The 18,784-nt window shown below is 38.4% G+C and overlaps 1 protein-coding gene across 2 annotated transcripts in view; it reads right to left on the reverse strand.

Annotated features, from left to right (window-relative positions):
- The window catches only part of LOC126271867 (lysosomal acid glucosylceramidase-like), a 195,053-nt gene that overhangs the window by 78,080 nt on the left and 98,189 nt on the right, over positions 1-18,784 (reverse strand). For both annotated transcript variants that reach the window (XM_049974206.1, XM_049974207.1), the window contains exon 3: positions 13,976-14,179. In XM_049974206.1, the coding sequence (XP_049830163.1) occupies positions 13,976-14,179 (204 nt within the window). The remainder of the gene's footprint in view (positions 1-13,975; positions 14,180-18,784) is intronic.

Genomic DNA, 18,784 nt, shown 5'->3' on the forward strand with positions numbered 1-18,784 from the left:
TTTACATAAAATAGAAAGAAACTCCCGGCCGCCCCATTGTAGCTGGTTACCAAGCCCCCACAGAACGTATATCTGCCTACGTAGATCAACACCTTCAATCCATTACATACAGTCTCCCATCCTTCATCAAAGACACCAACCACTTTCTTGAACGCCTGGAATCCTTACCCAGTCTTGTTACCCCCGGAAACCATCCTTGTAACCATTGAAGCCACTTCCCTATACACAAATATCCCACACGTCCAGGGCCTCGCTGCAATGGAGCACTTCCTTTCACGCCAATCACCTGCCACCCTACCTAAAACCTCTTTCCTCGTCACCTTAGCCAGCTTCATCCTGACCCACAACTTCTTCACTTTTGAAGGCCAGACATACCAACAATCAAAGGGAACAGCCATGGGTACCAGGATGGCCCCCTCGTATGCCAACCTATTTATGGGTCGCTTAGAGGAAGCCTTCTTGGTAACCCAAGCCTGACAACCCAAAGTTTGATACAGATTTATTGACGACATCTTCATGATCTGGACTCACAGTGAAGAACAACTCCTGAATTTCCTCTCCAACCTCAACTCCTTTGGTTCCATCAGATTCACCTGGTCCTACTCCAAATCCCATGCTACTTTCCTTGATGTTGACCTCCATCTGTCCAATGGCCAGCTTCACACATCCGTCCACATCAAACCCACCAACAAGCAACAGTACCTCCATTATGACAGCTGCCACCCATTCCATATCAAACAGTCCCTTCCCTACAGCCTAGGCCTTCGTGGCAAACGAATCTGCTCCAGTCCTGAATCCCTGAACCTTATACACCAACAACCTGAAAACAGCTTTCGCATCCCGCAACTACCCGCCCGACCTGGTACAAAAGCAAATAACCAGAGCCACTTCCTCAACCCCTCAAACCCAGAGTCTCTCACAGAAGAACCCTAAAAGTGCCCCACTTGTGACAGGATACTTCCCGGGACTGGATCAGACTCTGAATGTGGCTCTCCAGCAGGGATATGACTTCCTGAAATCCTGCCACGAAATGAGATCCATCCTTCATGGAATCCTCGCCACTCCACCAAGAGTGTCTTTCCGCCGTCCACCTGACTTTCGTAACCTCTTGGTTCATCCCTATGAAATCCCCAAACCATCTTCCCTACCCTCTGGCTCCTACCCTTGTAACCGCCCCCGGTGTAAAACCTGTCCTATGCACCCTCCCACCACCACCTACTCCAGTCCTGTAACCCGGAAGGTGTACACAATCAAAGGCAGAGCCACGTGTGAAAGCACCCACGTGATTTACCAACTGACCTGCCTACACTGTGACGCTTTCTATGTGGGAATGACCAGCAACAACAAACTGTCCATTCGCATGAATGGACACAGGCAGACAGTGTTTGTTGGTAATGAGGATCACCCTGTGGCTAAACATGCCTTGCTGCACGGCCAGCACATCTTGGCACAGTGTTACACCGTCCGGGTTATCTGGATACTTCCCACCAACACCAACCTATCCGAACTCCGGAGATGGGAACTTGCCCTTCAGTATATCCTCTCTTCTCGATATCCGCCAGGCCTCAACCTCTGCTAATTTCAAGTTGCCGCCGCTCATACCTCACCTGTCTTTCAACAACTTCTTTGCCTCTGTACTTCTGCCTCGACTGACATCTCTGCCCGAACTCTTTGCCTTCACAAATGTCTGCTTGTGTCTGTGTATGTGCGGATGGATATGTGCGTGTGTGCGAGTGTACACCTGTCCTTTTTTCCCCCTAAGGTAAGTCTTTCTGCTCCCGGGATTGGAATGACTCCTTACCCTCTCCATTAAAACCCACATCCTTTCGTCTTTCCCTCTCCTTCCCTCTTTCCTGAAGAAGCAACCGTCGGTTGCGAAAGCTAGAAATTCTGTGTGTGTGTTTTATTTATTGTGCCTGTCTACTGGCGCTTTCCCGCTTGGTAAGTCTTGGAATCTTTGTTTTTATTTACATTTACACTTGTATAGTAAATAAATTATCTTGCATTTTGAGGAGGTTTATTTTTTTGGCTGTTTCTGAGGAAAAATCTTTTTACATTTAATGACAGCTGGGGTGTTTTAAGTTTTTGTGCTGTCTTGTTTTACGGGCATTGAATAAACTTTGATTCTGGATCTATTTGGCAGACTATTGTGCTATATTTGTTACTATAAAGACAGGAAGTCAGACTTATTGGCTTGGTACACTCATTTTCAAGATCTGCCACCAGCATTTGAATATAAATATTAGAATGAAGGCACTGGTAAGGATTTAATTATGAGAAGAGAATACTGAGTTTGTCTGTTATCTCAAACACATTTTATTGTGAAAGATGCTTGGAGTGAGCAGTTTATTTATCAGATAACATATTATTTTTCGAAACTGTGATAGGTGAGATCATGATGAAATCATGACATAAATGGTGAAATTTTATGAGTAAACTGCACTAACATTTGAAATATGTTGGAGAAGGGGTTCTGTCATTTTTGAAAGTGTTGATCACGTGCTGAATGATTAGGATTTGGGAACTCATACACTATGGTCAGAATATTTTATACTATAGAGACAGCATGTTTAGCATTTATGTTGAAATGTGAGGAATTGCCCACAAGTATTAAGATGTTGCACTGAGATACATCTATATGTGTTGTGATGATGAAGTGTAGGAGTTTTCTTCATGTTTTGATGAGATACTGATGAAGTATACAGTGTACTATAGTGTCAGTATTATGAAAAGAATAGAATGCTACTTTCTATATAAAGCAGATACGGAGTCACAAACAGGCTCAACGAAAAGACTGCAACACATGTGACCTTTTGACAAAAAACCTCCTTCTAAAGTAGAAAACACACACATACCCATTCATACACGCACAACTTACATAACCACTGTCTCTAGACACTGACACGGGACTGAGAGCAACTCCACCTTATGAAAGAAACAATCTGGGTGGTGGGGGTAAGGAGGAGGTGCGGAGAGGAAGGATAGAAAGACAGGAGTGGGGGAGAGTGTAGTGTCACTTGTGGGATCATGCAGGAAGGGCTCCTAGGTGGAGTCAGGAGGTTTTGAGTGGGGAGTTGTGGTATCTGAAAGCGGAGGAGATGACAGGAAAGAAAGGGACTAGTGGATTCATTAGTGGAATAGAAACCTGTGTAGTGCTGGAGTGGGAGCAGGAAAAAGGATAAGTGGGTGAAGGACAAGGACTAATGAAGGTTGAGACCAGGGGAGTTACAGGAAGGAAGGATATATTGTGTGAGAGTTCCCACCTGTGCAATTCAGAAAAGCTGGTGTTGATAGGAACAATTCAGATGGTGCAGTCTGTGATGCAGCCATTGAAGTGAAGCACATTGTGTTGGGCGGCAGGTGTAGCAACTGGGTGATCCAGCTGTCTCTTGGGCACAGTATGTAGATGACTACTAATGCAGACAGGAAGCTTGTTGGTTGCCATGCCCATGTAGAATGAGTTGGAAGTGGACCACAGCACATGGCTCACAGGATTTCTTACTGACATCTGTCATGCAACTGGACACTACAATATGAGTTACATACTACCGTGTTCCTGCAATGCTCATTCTGGTCAGAGGATCCATCTCCACCACTCAGAGATGATAAATCTCAAAAAACAAAACCACAGCTCATTATGGTCATAGTACATTACCTTTCTGAACATGCCTTGTATACAACTGAAAATTGGTGGTATGGTGCACTGTGGCTTGGTGTGACTAATTTGTGAGTGCCCCCAGAACAAAATTAATCTTAATGCACTCAGCCCAAAGGGCCCAGTTGTGTGGGGCAACCTTAAACATCTGACATTACTGTCTACATTTCCTTCACTCAGTACTGTAGACCCGTACACTAAGCACAGTTCTTTGTGAATTTGAGCAACTATAGATCAGTTGGAACATAAAAATTGGGTCAATCTGCAACTGATGAGAGCAGCAACTTTTGAAGCCACTATTGTTTGTTCTCACCCACAGTCAAATAACTACTAGAGCTAACAATAACTCATATGTATTTATATACAATCAATACATACTGCTGCATATAGACAACTTTGTTCTGAGCTGCGAACATTTAAGTGTAAGTGAAAAGCCCTTACTTTTAGAGTACATTTCATTCCTGTAATTCATGATTCATCACTTTGCCAACTCAAAAAGTAAATAAATTTGTTAGTAGTTTTGCTAAAAATTTTTTGATTGCTTGTCCATAAGCTACTGTTTAATATACTGTAAATTATACTGTTTGCTGTCTTGCTTATGAGGGACACAACCTACCCATATCATGGCTTGAAGTATTTTGTAGAGCAAATCATCTTACTAAGTGATGTGCTTAACAAGATGAACAGACTGTTCTGAGACTTCTCCGTCATATTGGCACTTACGATTGAGAATAATAGTTTTCTCAGCTCATTTTTGTTGAATGCTAGATGCAGATGCAGTTGTAAATGTATATGTAAACGTAGTTGTGTAGCTCTGTTTCATTTTGTCTACATTGAATAAGAATTTTATATTAGAATTTTGTAGTCATTCAGAGACCATGAGCCACTCTAGGCAGTGAAGCTGAAGCCACAGTTGCCATTTATATTAAGAAATAATACAGAATATAGACTCCAGTTCTGCAGTGATAGCATTTTGAACCTTGTGCTATAGAAGTAGAATTGATGGGAACTTAATAGTAATAGTCATGGTACACTGGGCTCCATCTGATAATTTTAAATTATTTATGAAAGAGTTATACTCATTATTAAAGTTTCTAACTTCAAAACAGAATGGCATACCATAACAATGAGTGGACATTTTGATTTAATGTGAATCTACTATACAGTTACACTCAAGTACCTTGTCATTTCATGTAATCTAGCTCTCCCTCATACAGTTTATACTACAAGTTATGGTAATCCACAATGTTGCTATTGAAATTTCTATAGACACATAATGACTGCAAAATAAATTGTGAAAATACTTGCAGTACAACTATAAGATTAATGAATGAAAAAGGAATTGAGATCTAATAAATGAGAAACTATTTGTACTAGCACACTGTAAAGCAGTGCACAATCAACTTGGGGTCAATGAAAAATGTAACACATTTTGTAAAGAAACCAACAGTTTCCAAGAAAAGTGTTACAAAATAAGTTTAATATCTTACAATTACTGTTTTTTATCTTATTATTTGCAAATGTTCATGAGGATATGGAGAACAAATGCAGTTCCTTCTAAACATAAAAATTTATTTTCCACAGTAGAACTTCTGGACAAAGTGGCATTCACAAATTGGTTTAAATTGCTTATCAGTCACTTGTCTATGGTAGGGTTGAGGTGAAAAACCAATTGGAGGGATATTGCTTGCAACAGATCACCACAAATCCTTGCTTGAGGATGGAGACCTTTATATGTTGAATACTTACTTATTGCTGATATACAAATAATACCACATTAGCATTAAATGAGTATTTATAAATTTTATTTAATTCACACAATGTATGCTGCATTTTCAGTCTCTGCTTCTTTTCTTTTGAACTGTATTTATTCATTTATTTATGTTGAAAACATGTATCATAGCCCCAGAAATGTCCAAGTTCTGTCATTAGGCACAGTAATACTTTCTGAGAGAAGGTTTAAAATCAAAAATTCCATTCTATATGTCCAGATACAATTTACACACATTACAGGTATTTCTGAATAATTTTTTCTTTCATTTTATTTTTTTTCCCCTCCCACTATGCACCCCCTCCCCCACAACCACCACAAAAAATTCATTTTCTTCAAGCTGTTTAGTTAAAACAAGTAATTTCTTTAACACTAATGCTAAAGTGATCATTTTTGTTGCTAGGACCTTCACGTCAGCATTTTTTATATTACAACCCTATATTAGTTTTTGGTTCATATATGGTCTTGTTTTTGAAATTATGTTTTTAGAAATATAATATGTAATCTTTCCTGTGCAACTGATGTTTAGTAACACTTTGTATGGTATGTCATGAAACAGACCAAATAACATTACAGAAGGTTTGCAAGTTTTGCATCCGTTTCTGGTTTCTTGGCACACTTTTTGTTTCAAGTGGAAGGCAGATCTGTGCCATAGTATATTTTTCTTGAAGTGTTTCTTTACAACAACAACTGTAAAATGCATATCAGTAAATGGTAAAGGATTGTTGTCATCAAAGTACTTTCTTCTGTCACCTATTCTCAACCCTTTTGCATGAGTTCCTAAATTTTCTCTTACCAGAGGCAGAGGAAATACTGCTAATTTGCCCTCTTACAAGCCTGTGGAGAGTTTCGGCAATTAAAATGTACAAGTTCAGAATGTGAAAATTGGCTTTGTGTAAGATTTCACAGACCTACCAACCAATCTAACTGAGTTCATTGTTGAGTTAGAGAGGCCAAAGGCTCTTTTTTTTTTAACAGTCTCCCTGTCAAACTTTTCCATCTCATGCACATCTATGAAACTGTAGATGGACAATATACATTATGCCTCTCTTTTATAACACAGCTTGATTGTCATGAAGTACACTCATGCTGAAAAATTAAGGATAATGCTAATACATGGTGAAACACCGCTCTGGTGGGTGGTTTTCAGGTTTAAATCACCTCAGGATATGACCATGCAGTGCATTTGATTTGCGGTCGTCGCATAGTGGTGCTGGCAGCACTCCACATACGCAGAGGTGTGTTGGTACATGTCAGAGTACGGTGCAGTGAGGAAGTATGCAGATATTTTCAGTTGTGCTAATAGTGACTGTGAGTTGAAAATGGTTCAAAAAACACATATTGATGACGTCATGAGGGGTAGAATATGAGGGCAACTGGAGGCAAGTCAAACACAGCAGGTCGCAGCATGGGCCCTCCATGTGCCACAAAGTGTGATCTCAAGATTATGGCAATGAATAGGTACAGCACTGCCATTTAAGATATACACACTGAGATGACAAAAGTTACAGTATACCTCTTAAAATATCATATCGCACCTCCTTTTGCCTGGCTTAGTGCAGCAACTCAACATGGCATGACTCAACAAGTTACTGGAAATCTCCTGAAGGAATATTGAGCCATGCTGCATCTACAGATGTCCACAATTGTGAAATAGTTGCCAGTGCAGGATTTTGAGCACTAACTGGCCCCTCAATTATGCCTCACACATTATGTTCAATGTGTTTCATATCAGATTATCTGCCTGACCAAATCATTCACTTGAAATGTCCAGAATGTTCTTTAACCCAATCATGAACAACTGTGGCTTCGAGACATGGCACATTGCCATCCATAACAATTCAATCAGTTTTTGGGAATGGCTGCAAATGGTCTCCAAGTAGCTGAAAATAGTCATTTCCACTCAATGATAAGTTCAGTTGGGCCACAGGAACCAGTCCATTTCATATAAACACAGCCACCAGCTTGCACAGTCCTTGTCAACAACTTGGGTCCATGGATTTGCGAGGTCTGTGCCACACTCAAAGCCTACCACAAGTTATCACCAACTGCAATCAGGGCTCATCTGAGCAGGCCATGGTTTTCCAGTCATCTACAGTCCAAATGCTATGCTCATGAGCCCAGGAGAAGTGCTGCAAGTGATGTCATGCTATTAGCAAAGACAATTGCATTGGTTGTCTGCTGCCATAGCCCATCAATACCACATTTTGCCACACTGCTGTCTTACTGGATATGTTTTTTTTATATATCTCATATTGATTTCTGTGGTTATTTCATTCAGTTTTGCTTGTCTGTTAGCAGTGACAAATCTACAGAAATTCCACTGCTCTTGCTTGTTACACAAAGGCCAATGGCCACTGCAGTATCCGTGGTGAGCAGTAAAGCCTGAAATTTGGTATTCTCCACACACTCCTAACACTATAAGTACTGGAATATTGATTCCCATAATGATTTAGGAAATAGAATGTCCCATGTGTCTTGCCCCAACTACTATCCTGAATTAAAAATCCATTAATCCTCATTGTGCAGTCATGTGACACTACCACCATCAGTATATGAGTATATTGCTCTCCTATGACTTTTGTCACCTGAGTGTATAGGAGTCAAAATATTAGTGTTTCACAGGCTCGATCAAATATTTGACATGTAAAACCATCCTAAAGGGAACTATCCAAAGTATCCAGCCTCTAAAATGTTGAACTGAAAGAAAACCGCAAAGAAAAATCTGCAAGAAAAATCTCCAAGAAGTGTGTGCATGGGGCAATAATTCATTTTTGGAACACTCTATAATCTTGCTCTCCAGATACCCTTTTGGAATTGTTTCACTTCCTGCAGTTCAAAGGAGAGATTATTTAAAAGAGTATTATGTTAGGCCTTTGGATTAAGCAAATCAGATTCTCAGAATATCAACCACTACTTAAGGTATTTGAATAATCCCCATTACACAGGGATCAGCAATGTTGTGGAAATCCTGCTGCCCTTCAAGGATGGTCTCAGGTCAATGTGGATATCATCAAGGTATTACCAGAAAATATAACTGATTACAAATGACGTGGATTCTTCCTCTCATTTCAGGCCACACCATAGATGATGAAAAAATTCTGAGTGATGATATGATTCCATAGCAAAAACATACCACTAAGTTTAGAATTTTTTAAAGCTTCTTCACTGAGTACCACATTCCAGTACAAAAAAATTCCTGTCCATTTGCTATGCACACACTTAACTAGAAAAACTGTGTAAAGTTAGTGAAATGGTTACTACTGATGATCCTCAGTAAAGCTGAAATTTTGAAGCCTCATTCTCTGAAGTTTTTTACAGTTGTAACTTTGTTTTTCTATGATGGACATGACACCACTGATTTTAAATCAAGATTACTTTTCATTCATTACTGCCAAAATTTCTCTCAACTCTTTTTGTAGTTCAAATAAACCACTTTTGAAACAACACTGAATGAACTCTAAACAGTGTCAATTTCATTTGTATACATCTTCATAGTGAAATCATCTCTCATGTTTCCACAAACCATAAATCTTGACAAAGAAAAATACTCATAGTCATATGAGGTCTGCTCAAAAAATTCCAGAACATTCGTGATTTTGTGCCATCAGTGATTTGGAGAAAAATGCTGTTGGCATCCCGACACACACCTGTGTTTAATGTGTAACTGCTGGAAGTTTCATTGTTATACATCTGTTAGTTATTGTTCAGTACTGTACTGAATAGAACACTGCATTGCAAAGTTTGCAAATTTAGAGATGGCAGAGTCAGAGGAGCAAATGCATCTGCATTAAATTTTGTGTGAAACTCAAGAAAACCATTATAGAGACAAGGCAAATGATGCAGGAAGCTTATGATGAAGAGTGTTTAAGTCATATTCAGTGTTACGAATAGTTCATATGGTTTACAAATGGCTGGATGGAAGTTAAAGGTGACCCTAATTCAGGATGGCCTTCAATGTCTACTGACAATGCTCATGTCAAGAACATCAATGAAATTGTGCATGCCAATCCAAGACTGACTGTCCATGAGATTGCAGAAGAATGTAAGATTTCAGCTGGATCATATTGTGAAACCCTGACCCAATCTTCTTGATGGGTTGGGGAAGATTCTCCAAGACCAAAAAGAGCTTCTCAGGTCAGGTCAACTGCCAAAGCCATACCAATAGCTTTCCTTGATGTTGAAGGATTAGTCCATTATGAATTTGTGCCTCAGGGACAAACTGTTAATCAATAGTACTATTGGGACATGTTGCAACACCTGCAAGAAAATGTGAGAAGGAAAGAGCCTGAAACGTGGTGAGACAATTCACGGCTCTCACATCATGATAATATGCCCACAGATTCCGCCCTGTTTGTGCATGACTATTGAACAAAAAACAGAGTCACTGTGCTGCCTCATCCTCCATACTCTCCAGATGTGGACCCTGCAGACTTGTTTTATTTCCAAAGTTGAAACTGCCATTGAAAGGATGAAGATTTGCAATGATAGACGAAATAAAAGAAAATTCACAGGTAGGGCTTTGTCTGATCCAGCAAGAAGCATACCAAGAGTGTTTTCAGAAATGGAAACAGTGTTGGGAGTGGTGTATCAAATGTGGAGAGGAATGTTTCGAAGGAGACCACACACAATAAATAGAAGGTAAGCATAGAAAAATTTTGTGGACAAAGTTCTGTAATTTTTTAACAGAACTTGTAAACAGTTTTCAGAGTGTGTCACTGGAGCCATACTAACATATGACAACAAAGAAGTTATTTGGACAATTGTAGGTGCACTGTTCAAATGATTTCATGTAATATTTACACTAACTGACTGTAAAACTCAGATATGCTGATACTTGTGACTTTGATGTTGAAATGTTAGTCAGCTGAAAACAAAAACATGAATCTTTACATTGAGATGTTAACATGAAAAATGCGAATTACAGACTCTGTCTTGGAGAGATTACCAGAACAATTACCAGGCACAGATTACCAGAGCTGTTGCCCAGTAGTTGCACTTATAGACAAGTGTGTGAATATTTATTGAAATCGGTAAACTCATATTGCTCTATGTAGGAAACAATGTTGAAATTAGTGGCAATGACATTACAGAGAACCAAGTAATATTTGGTTTATCCATATGATAAAGAACTGGAAAGTTAACAAACCTGTGTGGACTTTTTCATTCACACCTTGAGCGCTACTGAGGGGTACTAAATGAGCTTCACATAAATTGCATAGGTTAGTAATTTTCTAATTTACTTTTTTCTTAATTAACACTTTATTCTAAAAACCAAAGGCATTTTGTAGCTCTGAAGAATGAGGGTAACTTAATTATAATTCAGTTCTTGGAATTAAACTTGCTTAAAGGTACACATAATGGAGGTATTTTCTGAATGATGGAAATTTTCATTACAAATAACATTTTAGGTAATGACTTTTCAGAAAAGGTAAACTGCTTACTGGAAATCAAGACTTTTGAGTGAGTTATGTCCATTCACAAATAAAGAATTATTAACTCACAATATTTTTCTGAGAACGTGGTTTCAGACTTCACTTCAAGAGTTATTTTAACTGAAAAACTAAGTAAAGCCTTGGCAGAGTTCAAACACATGAATGAATAATGAATTTTACTGAAATATTGCCTAGCTAAGATTTTTGATATTTTATGTAAAAGTAGTGCATCTACTACCAGTTTTAACAAACCAAGTTTTAAGAGTTATTTGGTCGACCAAATCTATGACACATTTTTGGATTAACTGAATGTTATATTACCACTTTCTAAAACTAATCTAAACAGGCCTTGGAAGGTCCAACAGTACTGATCAACCACAATGTCATGCTCAGCCAATACGTATCACTGGATACAGGTATGGAAGGGCATGTGGTTAGCACACCGATCTCTCAAACACTGTCAGTTTTTGTGACCAAAGCCATTACCTCTGAGACTAGTAGCCCCTCAATTGGCTTCACAAGGGTTGAGTGCACCATGCTTGCCAACAGCACTTGGCAGACCCAAATGGTCACCTGTCCAAGTGCTAGCCAAACCCAACTGTGGTTAAGTTTGGTGATCTGATGGGAACCATTGTTACCACTGCAGCAAGGCCACTAGCAGTACCACTATCACTTGGGTGAAATTTGTTCTGATCTCTCACATAATGTATGCAGCTTATGGTTTTTGCATAAGCACATGATGCACTGAGGTACTTTCAAGTTACACATTCTAAATTTATCTGTAATGTACAATAACATTTTTGTCCGTTTCCATGTGAAAACATAAAATTACAAAAAGTTTGTCATCCTATAGATATAACTTTATAAGTAAACAAAAACATAAATTAAATGAAGATTTGCATCTGTAAATGAACTAATTTCCTTCCATTTCATCCACATAACTTATAACAAATGCCATGTATATTCAATGAAAATTTTATATAAATTATGCTAAATTATAAGTTATAAGTTATTGCCTTCATTTAATTTCAAAAACACAGTAAAATTTACCAGTAACAATTACTCTTGATACAAAAATACCATATTTTTCAAGTGTAATTAAACCTTTTCATGAGGAACAGTTTTGAAATCTTCAAATTTTGCTTCAGGACTATATAAAATATCTTTTCTAACTGGTTTGATTCTCAGATTTTTCTACATATGAAAAGATACATTTCTTTATTATATTTTAATTTTATGTAAAACCCATATGTCATTATAAGAACTAATTTGACAAAGAAACTTCTAGAACTACCTGGAAGCCAGTCTAAGGTATAATATCATGAATGGATGCCAAATGACTCATTTGCATTTGAATGAGATGAAGATATTAGCTAGAAAAGTGCAAAATATTGAGAAAAATTTTGTAATGATTATCTAAATAGGACAGAGGCTTAATATACAGTATAACAGAGAAAAGAGAAAAAGTTAACTAAGGAGTAGAATTATGGCAAATGGAGTTAATTCCTCTTGCCATGTTTCAGTTGGACATGTTCTTGTCAATACGCTTAGGACTTTCCTAGGTAGCAAGTGGTTCAATGTAATGCAAGTGGAAGAGAAGTAGTTTTGCCAACAACAATAAATGAATTTTATGCATTTCCTACATGAGCCACTGCAAAGTGACATCTTTGTACTAGGCTAATTTTTAGATCCATGCTTCAGTCCCAAGTTTGTCTTAAGATTTTTTTCTGATGGTTAATACAGTACATCTTTCACTTCTACCTAAGCTTTGTTTGATTGAAAGAACCAGGTTACAGCATAAGTTCAGATTCCTTGTGAAACTGGAGTTCTACTTGTAATCAGCTGGGAAAGCAGGAAAAAAATCTGTACATTACAAATATTCATTCTGATAATATGACCAGGTTCCCAGGAGGAAGTTATTGTCTGTTATACAAGATTATGGAATAGGAGGCAAACTTTTGCAAGCAATTAATGGTCTTTACATATATAGTCAGGCAGCAGTTAGAGTTGACGGTAAATTGAGTTCATGGTTCAGAGTAGTTTCAGGGGTAAGACAAGGCTGCAGCCTGTCTCCACTGTTGTTCATAGTATTTATGGATCATATGTTGAAAACAATAGACTGGCTGGGTGAGATCAAGATATGTGAACACAAAATAAGCAGTCTTGCATATGCAGATGACTTAGTTGTGATGGCAGAATCGATTGGAAGTTTGCAAAGTAATATTTCAGAGCTAGATCAGAAATGTAGGGACTATGGTATGAAGATTAGCATCTCCAAAACGAAAGTAATGACAGTGGGAAAGAAATATAAACGGATTGAGTGCCAAATAGGAGGAACAAAGTTAGAACAGGTGGACAGTTTTAAGTACTTAGGATGCATATTCTCACAGGATGGCAACATAGTGAAAGAACTGGAAGCGAGGTGTAGCAAAGCTAATGCAGTGAGCGCTCAGCTACGATCTACTCTCTTCTGCAAGAAGGAAGTCAGTACCAAGACTAAGTTATCTGTGCACTGTTCAATCTTTTGACCAACTTTGTTGTATGGGAGTGAAAGCTAGGTGGATTCAGGTTACCTTATCAACAAGGTTGATGTTCCAGATATGAAAGTAGCTAGGATGATAGCAGGTACTAGCAGATGGGAACAATGGCAGGAGAGTGTCCACAATGAGGAAATCAAAGAAAAACTGGGAATGAACTCTATAGATGTAGCAGTCAGGATGAACAGGCTTAGATGGTGGGGTCATGTTACACACATGGGAGAAGCAAGGTTACCCAAGAGACTCACGGGTTCAGCAGTAGTGGGTAGGAGGAGTCGGAGCAGACCAAGGAGAAGGTACCTGGATTCAGTTAAGAATGATTTTGAAGTAATAGGTTTAACATCAGAAGAGGCACCAATGTTAGCACTGAATAGGGGATCATGGAGGAATTTTATAAGGGGGCTATGCTCCAGAATGAACGCTGAAAGGCATATCAGTCTTAAATGATGATGGTGATGGTGATGGTGATGATGATGATGATGATGATGATATCTTTTCTGAAGGATATAGTACAGTATGGTACATTATGCAGACACTTATAAAACTGATAAAGAATTTCCCGGATGTATGTACTTACAAGAGGCACCTTTTCTTGGAGAAAAGGAACCAACGCTCTTCTTAAAGCGGAGGCCATCTTTTGTTGATGTGTATAGTAAATACTTTCCAGATGGATAGTGTGTTACTGTTTCAAATTCATCACAGTATGTGGCATTGCAGACACATACGATACTGTCATATCCAAAGCTTTTAGGAATGCATTGTGAGTCAGCATTTACTGGCACTGGAACAATAACAAAATTTTTAAAATAAGATTAATACAGTTAGCTGAGATTAAATAATCATAGCATTGGATAATAAACACCTCAGAAACCATTTTCAAACAACTGCTCATCTCCATACGTGTGTAAGCGTAGATTCAAAGGAGGCAGGGAATGAATGAATAAGTCTTATGAAATAAAAAAAAACTTTATTGTGAAATAAAAACATATCTATCCACTCCATGAGGGATGGTCCAAAATTGATGGCAGTGACTACAGACGAATATCAGTCCTAGACATAATATACAAGATGTTCTCAAAGCCCTGCTGGAACCCCCAAATGACTATCAACTTTGAGAATATTAGGTGGGTTTCAGGAAAAGAAGATTTTTATCAGAAAAAATCCTAAGCCTCAAAAACCTCATGGCAAACAAAAACTCAAGAGCAAACTCAAATGTTATCACTTTCATTGACTTTCAAAAAGCATACAACTCAATAGACTTCAGATACCTGATCTCTATACTAAAAGACCAAATAACATGTCTCCCATTTCCTCGAACATATGTATTTTATATATCAAACTCTTCGGAAAGATGTGTGCTACAAAACGAACATATTTCTAAAAAATTTATTTTTTTAACATTTTTGATGTCCGTCAAATGCTTGAGGGGAGAGGGGGACACCACTATCAATTTTTTGCCCCAGTTCAGAAATATCATAGATCCATGGCCGTGTTCAGGGTAGTGTGGAGTTATGAGGAAGCAATGGAGAGGTATTTTTGAGGTTTATGATATTTTGATAAAGCTTATTGGAGATATTAAGATAAAGTATTTTGATGTATTCTGTGACATTGATGATGGTTAAGATGATGTTACGATGATGATGTGTTGGGGCCTTACAAGTGTTATGATCTGTAATTTATTTTAGTCTTACTTGTGTTGGTACACAGTATATGGTTTAGGAGAGCAACTAAGGTGAGGTTATGGTACCAGTTGAGATAGAGGTTTGGTCTATGATTGTGTTCATGAACATTTGAGATGCTTGCAGTATGTCTGACATATTTTATGGTTTGTGAATTTCGTTTGATAACTCTACCTTTTGATGACACAGAGAGAAATTACTTGGGTGATTCATCAGAAATATTGACTATAACGCTGCAGCTGACTATAAGTAATTAAAACCAAAGGATAAAGTTTAGAAACTGTCTTACTTATTAAATGCATACCTGAAAATAAATAAAAAGCTGGATTGTCACTGTCAGAAAATGGTTCAAATGGCTCTGAGCACTATGGGACTTAATATCTGTGGTCATAAGTCCCCTAGAAATTATAACTACTTAAACCTAACTAACATAAGGACATCACACATCCATGCCCGAGGCAGGATTCGAACCTACAACCTTAGCAGTTGCGCAGTTCCGGACTGAGGGCCTAGACCGTGAGACCACCGCAGCTGGCCTGTCAGAAAAAATATTAAGAATAATTCATGGTTGTTTGTAATTAATATGAAAAGATGAACTTGGACATTGCATACTGTACCTCTAATTATACAGTGAGATTATTCAAAATTTTATTTTCACAGAAAATTAGGAATATCTTTCACTTTTTTCAATATTGCCTTTTACAGTATGTTTGTGGTGATGATTGTCCACTAGAACATTATCATTCATCTTTGATGTTATGTTCTTTGACTCTACTCTGTCTTTGTTGGTGCACCATTATAGATTGTTCAATTGTACTGTGCTTCTACATTTCATTAAAGTATTTGACAACAAATAGCTTGTTGGATGATTTCCATCCTCTACCACATCATCATTAGTACTGGAATTACCACATCTTACTTTTGTATACACTAGACAATGAAGTTAGTTACTTATAATTTGAGATTGTTGTGAACGTTTGACTACCTAAAAACTATTTTCATTCCCATCAAACTTGATTTTTTTTTACTACCTTATAAAAGTGCCAAGTCATATTTTTCAGAATTCTTGGGAGAAAAAAGTGAAACAGATGTCTAGATGTAAAGTGAAAAGAGGGGAGAAAGAGGGTTACCCCAGGTCATATTTTGTACTATTTTTGAAAGAACTGCCTTGTTCATTTGTTAGCTGTCTGGAAGTCTCAAATAATTACTGAGAGGTAATGATGTGAGAAGTAGGAGGAATATGTATATACAATGAAAAAGTCACAGGATAGCGATATGCACATACACAGATGGTGGTAGTACCATGCACAAAACATATGAAGGGGCAGTGCATTGGCAGAATTGTCATTTGTACTCAAGTGCTTCATCTGAAAAGGTGTCTGGCATGGAAGTAACAGACTTTGAATGTGGACTGGTAGTTGGAGGTAGATGCATAGGGCGTTTCATTTTGGAAATCATTAGGGAATTCAATATCCCAAGGTCCACAGTGTCAAGAGTGTGCTGAGAATACCAACTTCCAGATATTGCCTCTCACTGGGGACAAAGCAGTGTCCAACTGCCTTTACTTAAATACCAAGAGCAGTTGTAGCGAAGCAAGGGGCACCCAAATTTGTTATAGAAGTCAGTAAATCACTCACCAGACAGTATTTTCCAGTACAGGTATTTCATTAATTCCAAGCAAGTATTGATTCATGACATCATTGTCCAGACACATGCTGACTGTAATCTGAATCCGTTTCAGGAAACTAATAGTTTCTCTCAGGCGATAAATTTTTTGATTATGAAATACAAGTTCTTGAAGTTCATTCAGAATCAGAAATTTTTGATTAGTAATTGCATGCCATAATTTATCTGTTTAATATAATGGTGTTTTGATTTTTGTATCAATAAATAAAAGAGTGGATGTATGTGTGGCTTTTACTCTGGGGCGAGTTATCACGTGGAGTGCAAAAGTGCATGTGTACAGTTCATTGACCTGTGCAGTGAATTTTATTTTTTATGATTTTGACTCAGATTGAGACAAATCCAGTTCCAGTTAGACTTTGCATGGAATTGCATTATGACAAAGGACTTGTTTGGCCTGTTAGGAAAGACTGAAGCTTGTGCACTCAATTTAAAGGGCATTACACACCAGTGTATAATCGGACTGTCCTGTGAATCACATGCATTATTTGCTAATGTGCTTAGACTTAATGCACTAAGTTGGAAGTTAATTTTGAGACAAGTACTGATTTTCATAAGGATGAACCGAAAGTTTATTTAAAATATCGAGGTTCGGTTTTAATTGAGACACATATCACCGTGTTGATTACATTGCCTAGCAACACCTTAAGGCAGCTTAATTAATTTATTTGCGAGACAGTAAGTCCCATACCCGTGGTCTAGGGGTAGCGTCTTTGAATCATAATCAAAAGGTCTTCGGTCCCGGGTTTGATCCCCGCCACTGCCTAAATTTTGATAAATAATCAGCATTGGCGTCCGAAGACTTCCGGCATAAGAAGTCAGCCTCATTCTGCCAACGGCCTTGTCAAAGAGGGCGGAGGAGCAGATAGAGGTTCAGGGCACTCTCTTGTCCTAGGGGTGGGAAATTGCCCCTAAAAGCGGAACAATCAGCAATGATCAACGACATGAGGATGCAGAAGGCAATGGAAACCACTGCATTAAAGACACGTAATGTGTATCTACAGGACATGTGGCCTGTAGTTGAAGAAGTGTCATGATGATCTCTCCATTGGCAAAAGATTCCAGAATAGTCCCCCATTCGGATCTCCGGGAGGGGACTGCCAAGGGGGAGGTTACCATGAGAAAAAGATTGAATAATCAACGAAAGGATAATGTTCTACGAGTCGGGGCGTGGAATGTCAGAAGCTTGAACATGGTAGGGAAACTAGAAAATCTGAAAAGGGAAATGCAAAGGCTCAATCTAGATATAGTAGGGGTCAGTGAAGTGAAGTGGAAGGAAGACAAGGATTTCTGGTCAGATGAGTATCGGGTAATATCAACAGCAGCAGAAAATGGTGTAACAGGTGTAGGATTTGTTATGAATAGGAAGGTAGGGCAGAGGGTATGTTACTGTGAACAGTTCAGTGACCAGGTTGTTCTAATCAGAATCGACAGCAGACCAACACCGACAACGATAGTTCAGGTATACATGCCGACGTCGCAAGCTGAAGATGAACAGATAGAGAAAGTGTATGAGGATATTGAAAGGGTGATGCAGTATGTAAAGGGGGACGAAAATCTAATAGTCATGGGCGACTGGAATGCAGTTGTAGGGGAAGGAGTAGAAGAAAAGGTTACAGGAGAATATGGGCTTGGTACAAGGAATGAAAGAGGAGAAAGACTAATTGAGTTCTGTAACAAGTTTCAGCTAGTAATAGCGAATACCCTATTCAAGAATCACAAGAGGAGGAGGTATACTTGGAAAAGGCCGGGAGATACGGGAAGATTTCAATTAGATTACATCATGGTCAGACAGAGATTCTGAAATCAGATATTGGATTGTAAGGTGTACCCAGGAGCAGATATAGACTCAGATCACAATATAGTAGTGATGAAGAGTAGGCTGAAGTTCAAGACATTAGTCAGGAAGAATCAATACGCAAAGAAGTGGGATACGGAAGTTCTAAGGAATGACGAGATACGTTTGAAGTTCTCTAACGCTATAGATACAGCAATAAGGAGTAGCGTAGTAGGCAGCACAGTTG

Source organism: Schistocerca gregaria, chromosome 5, assembly GCF_023897955.1.
Source record: "Schistocerca gregaria isolate iqSchGreg1 chromosome 5, iqSchGreg1.2, whole genome shotgun sequence".
Lineage (NCBI taxonomy): Eukaryota > Metazoa > Arthropoda > Insecta > Orthoptera > Acrididae > Schistocerca > Schistocerca gregaria.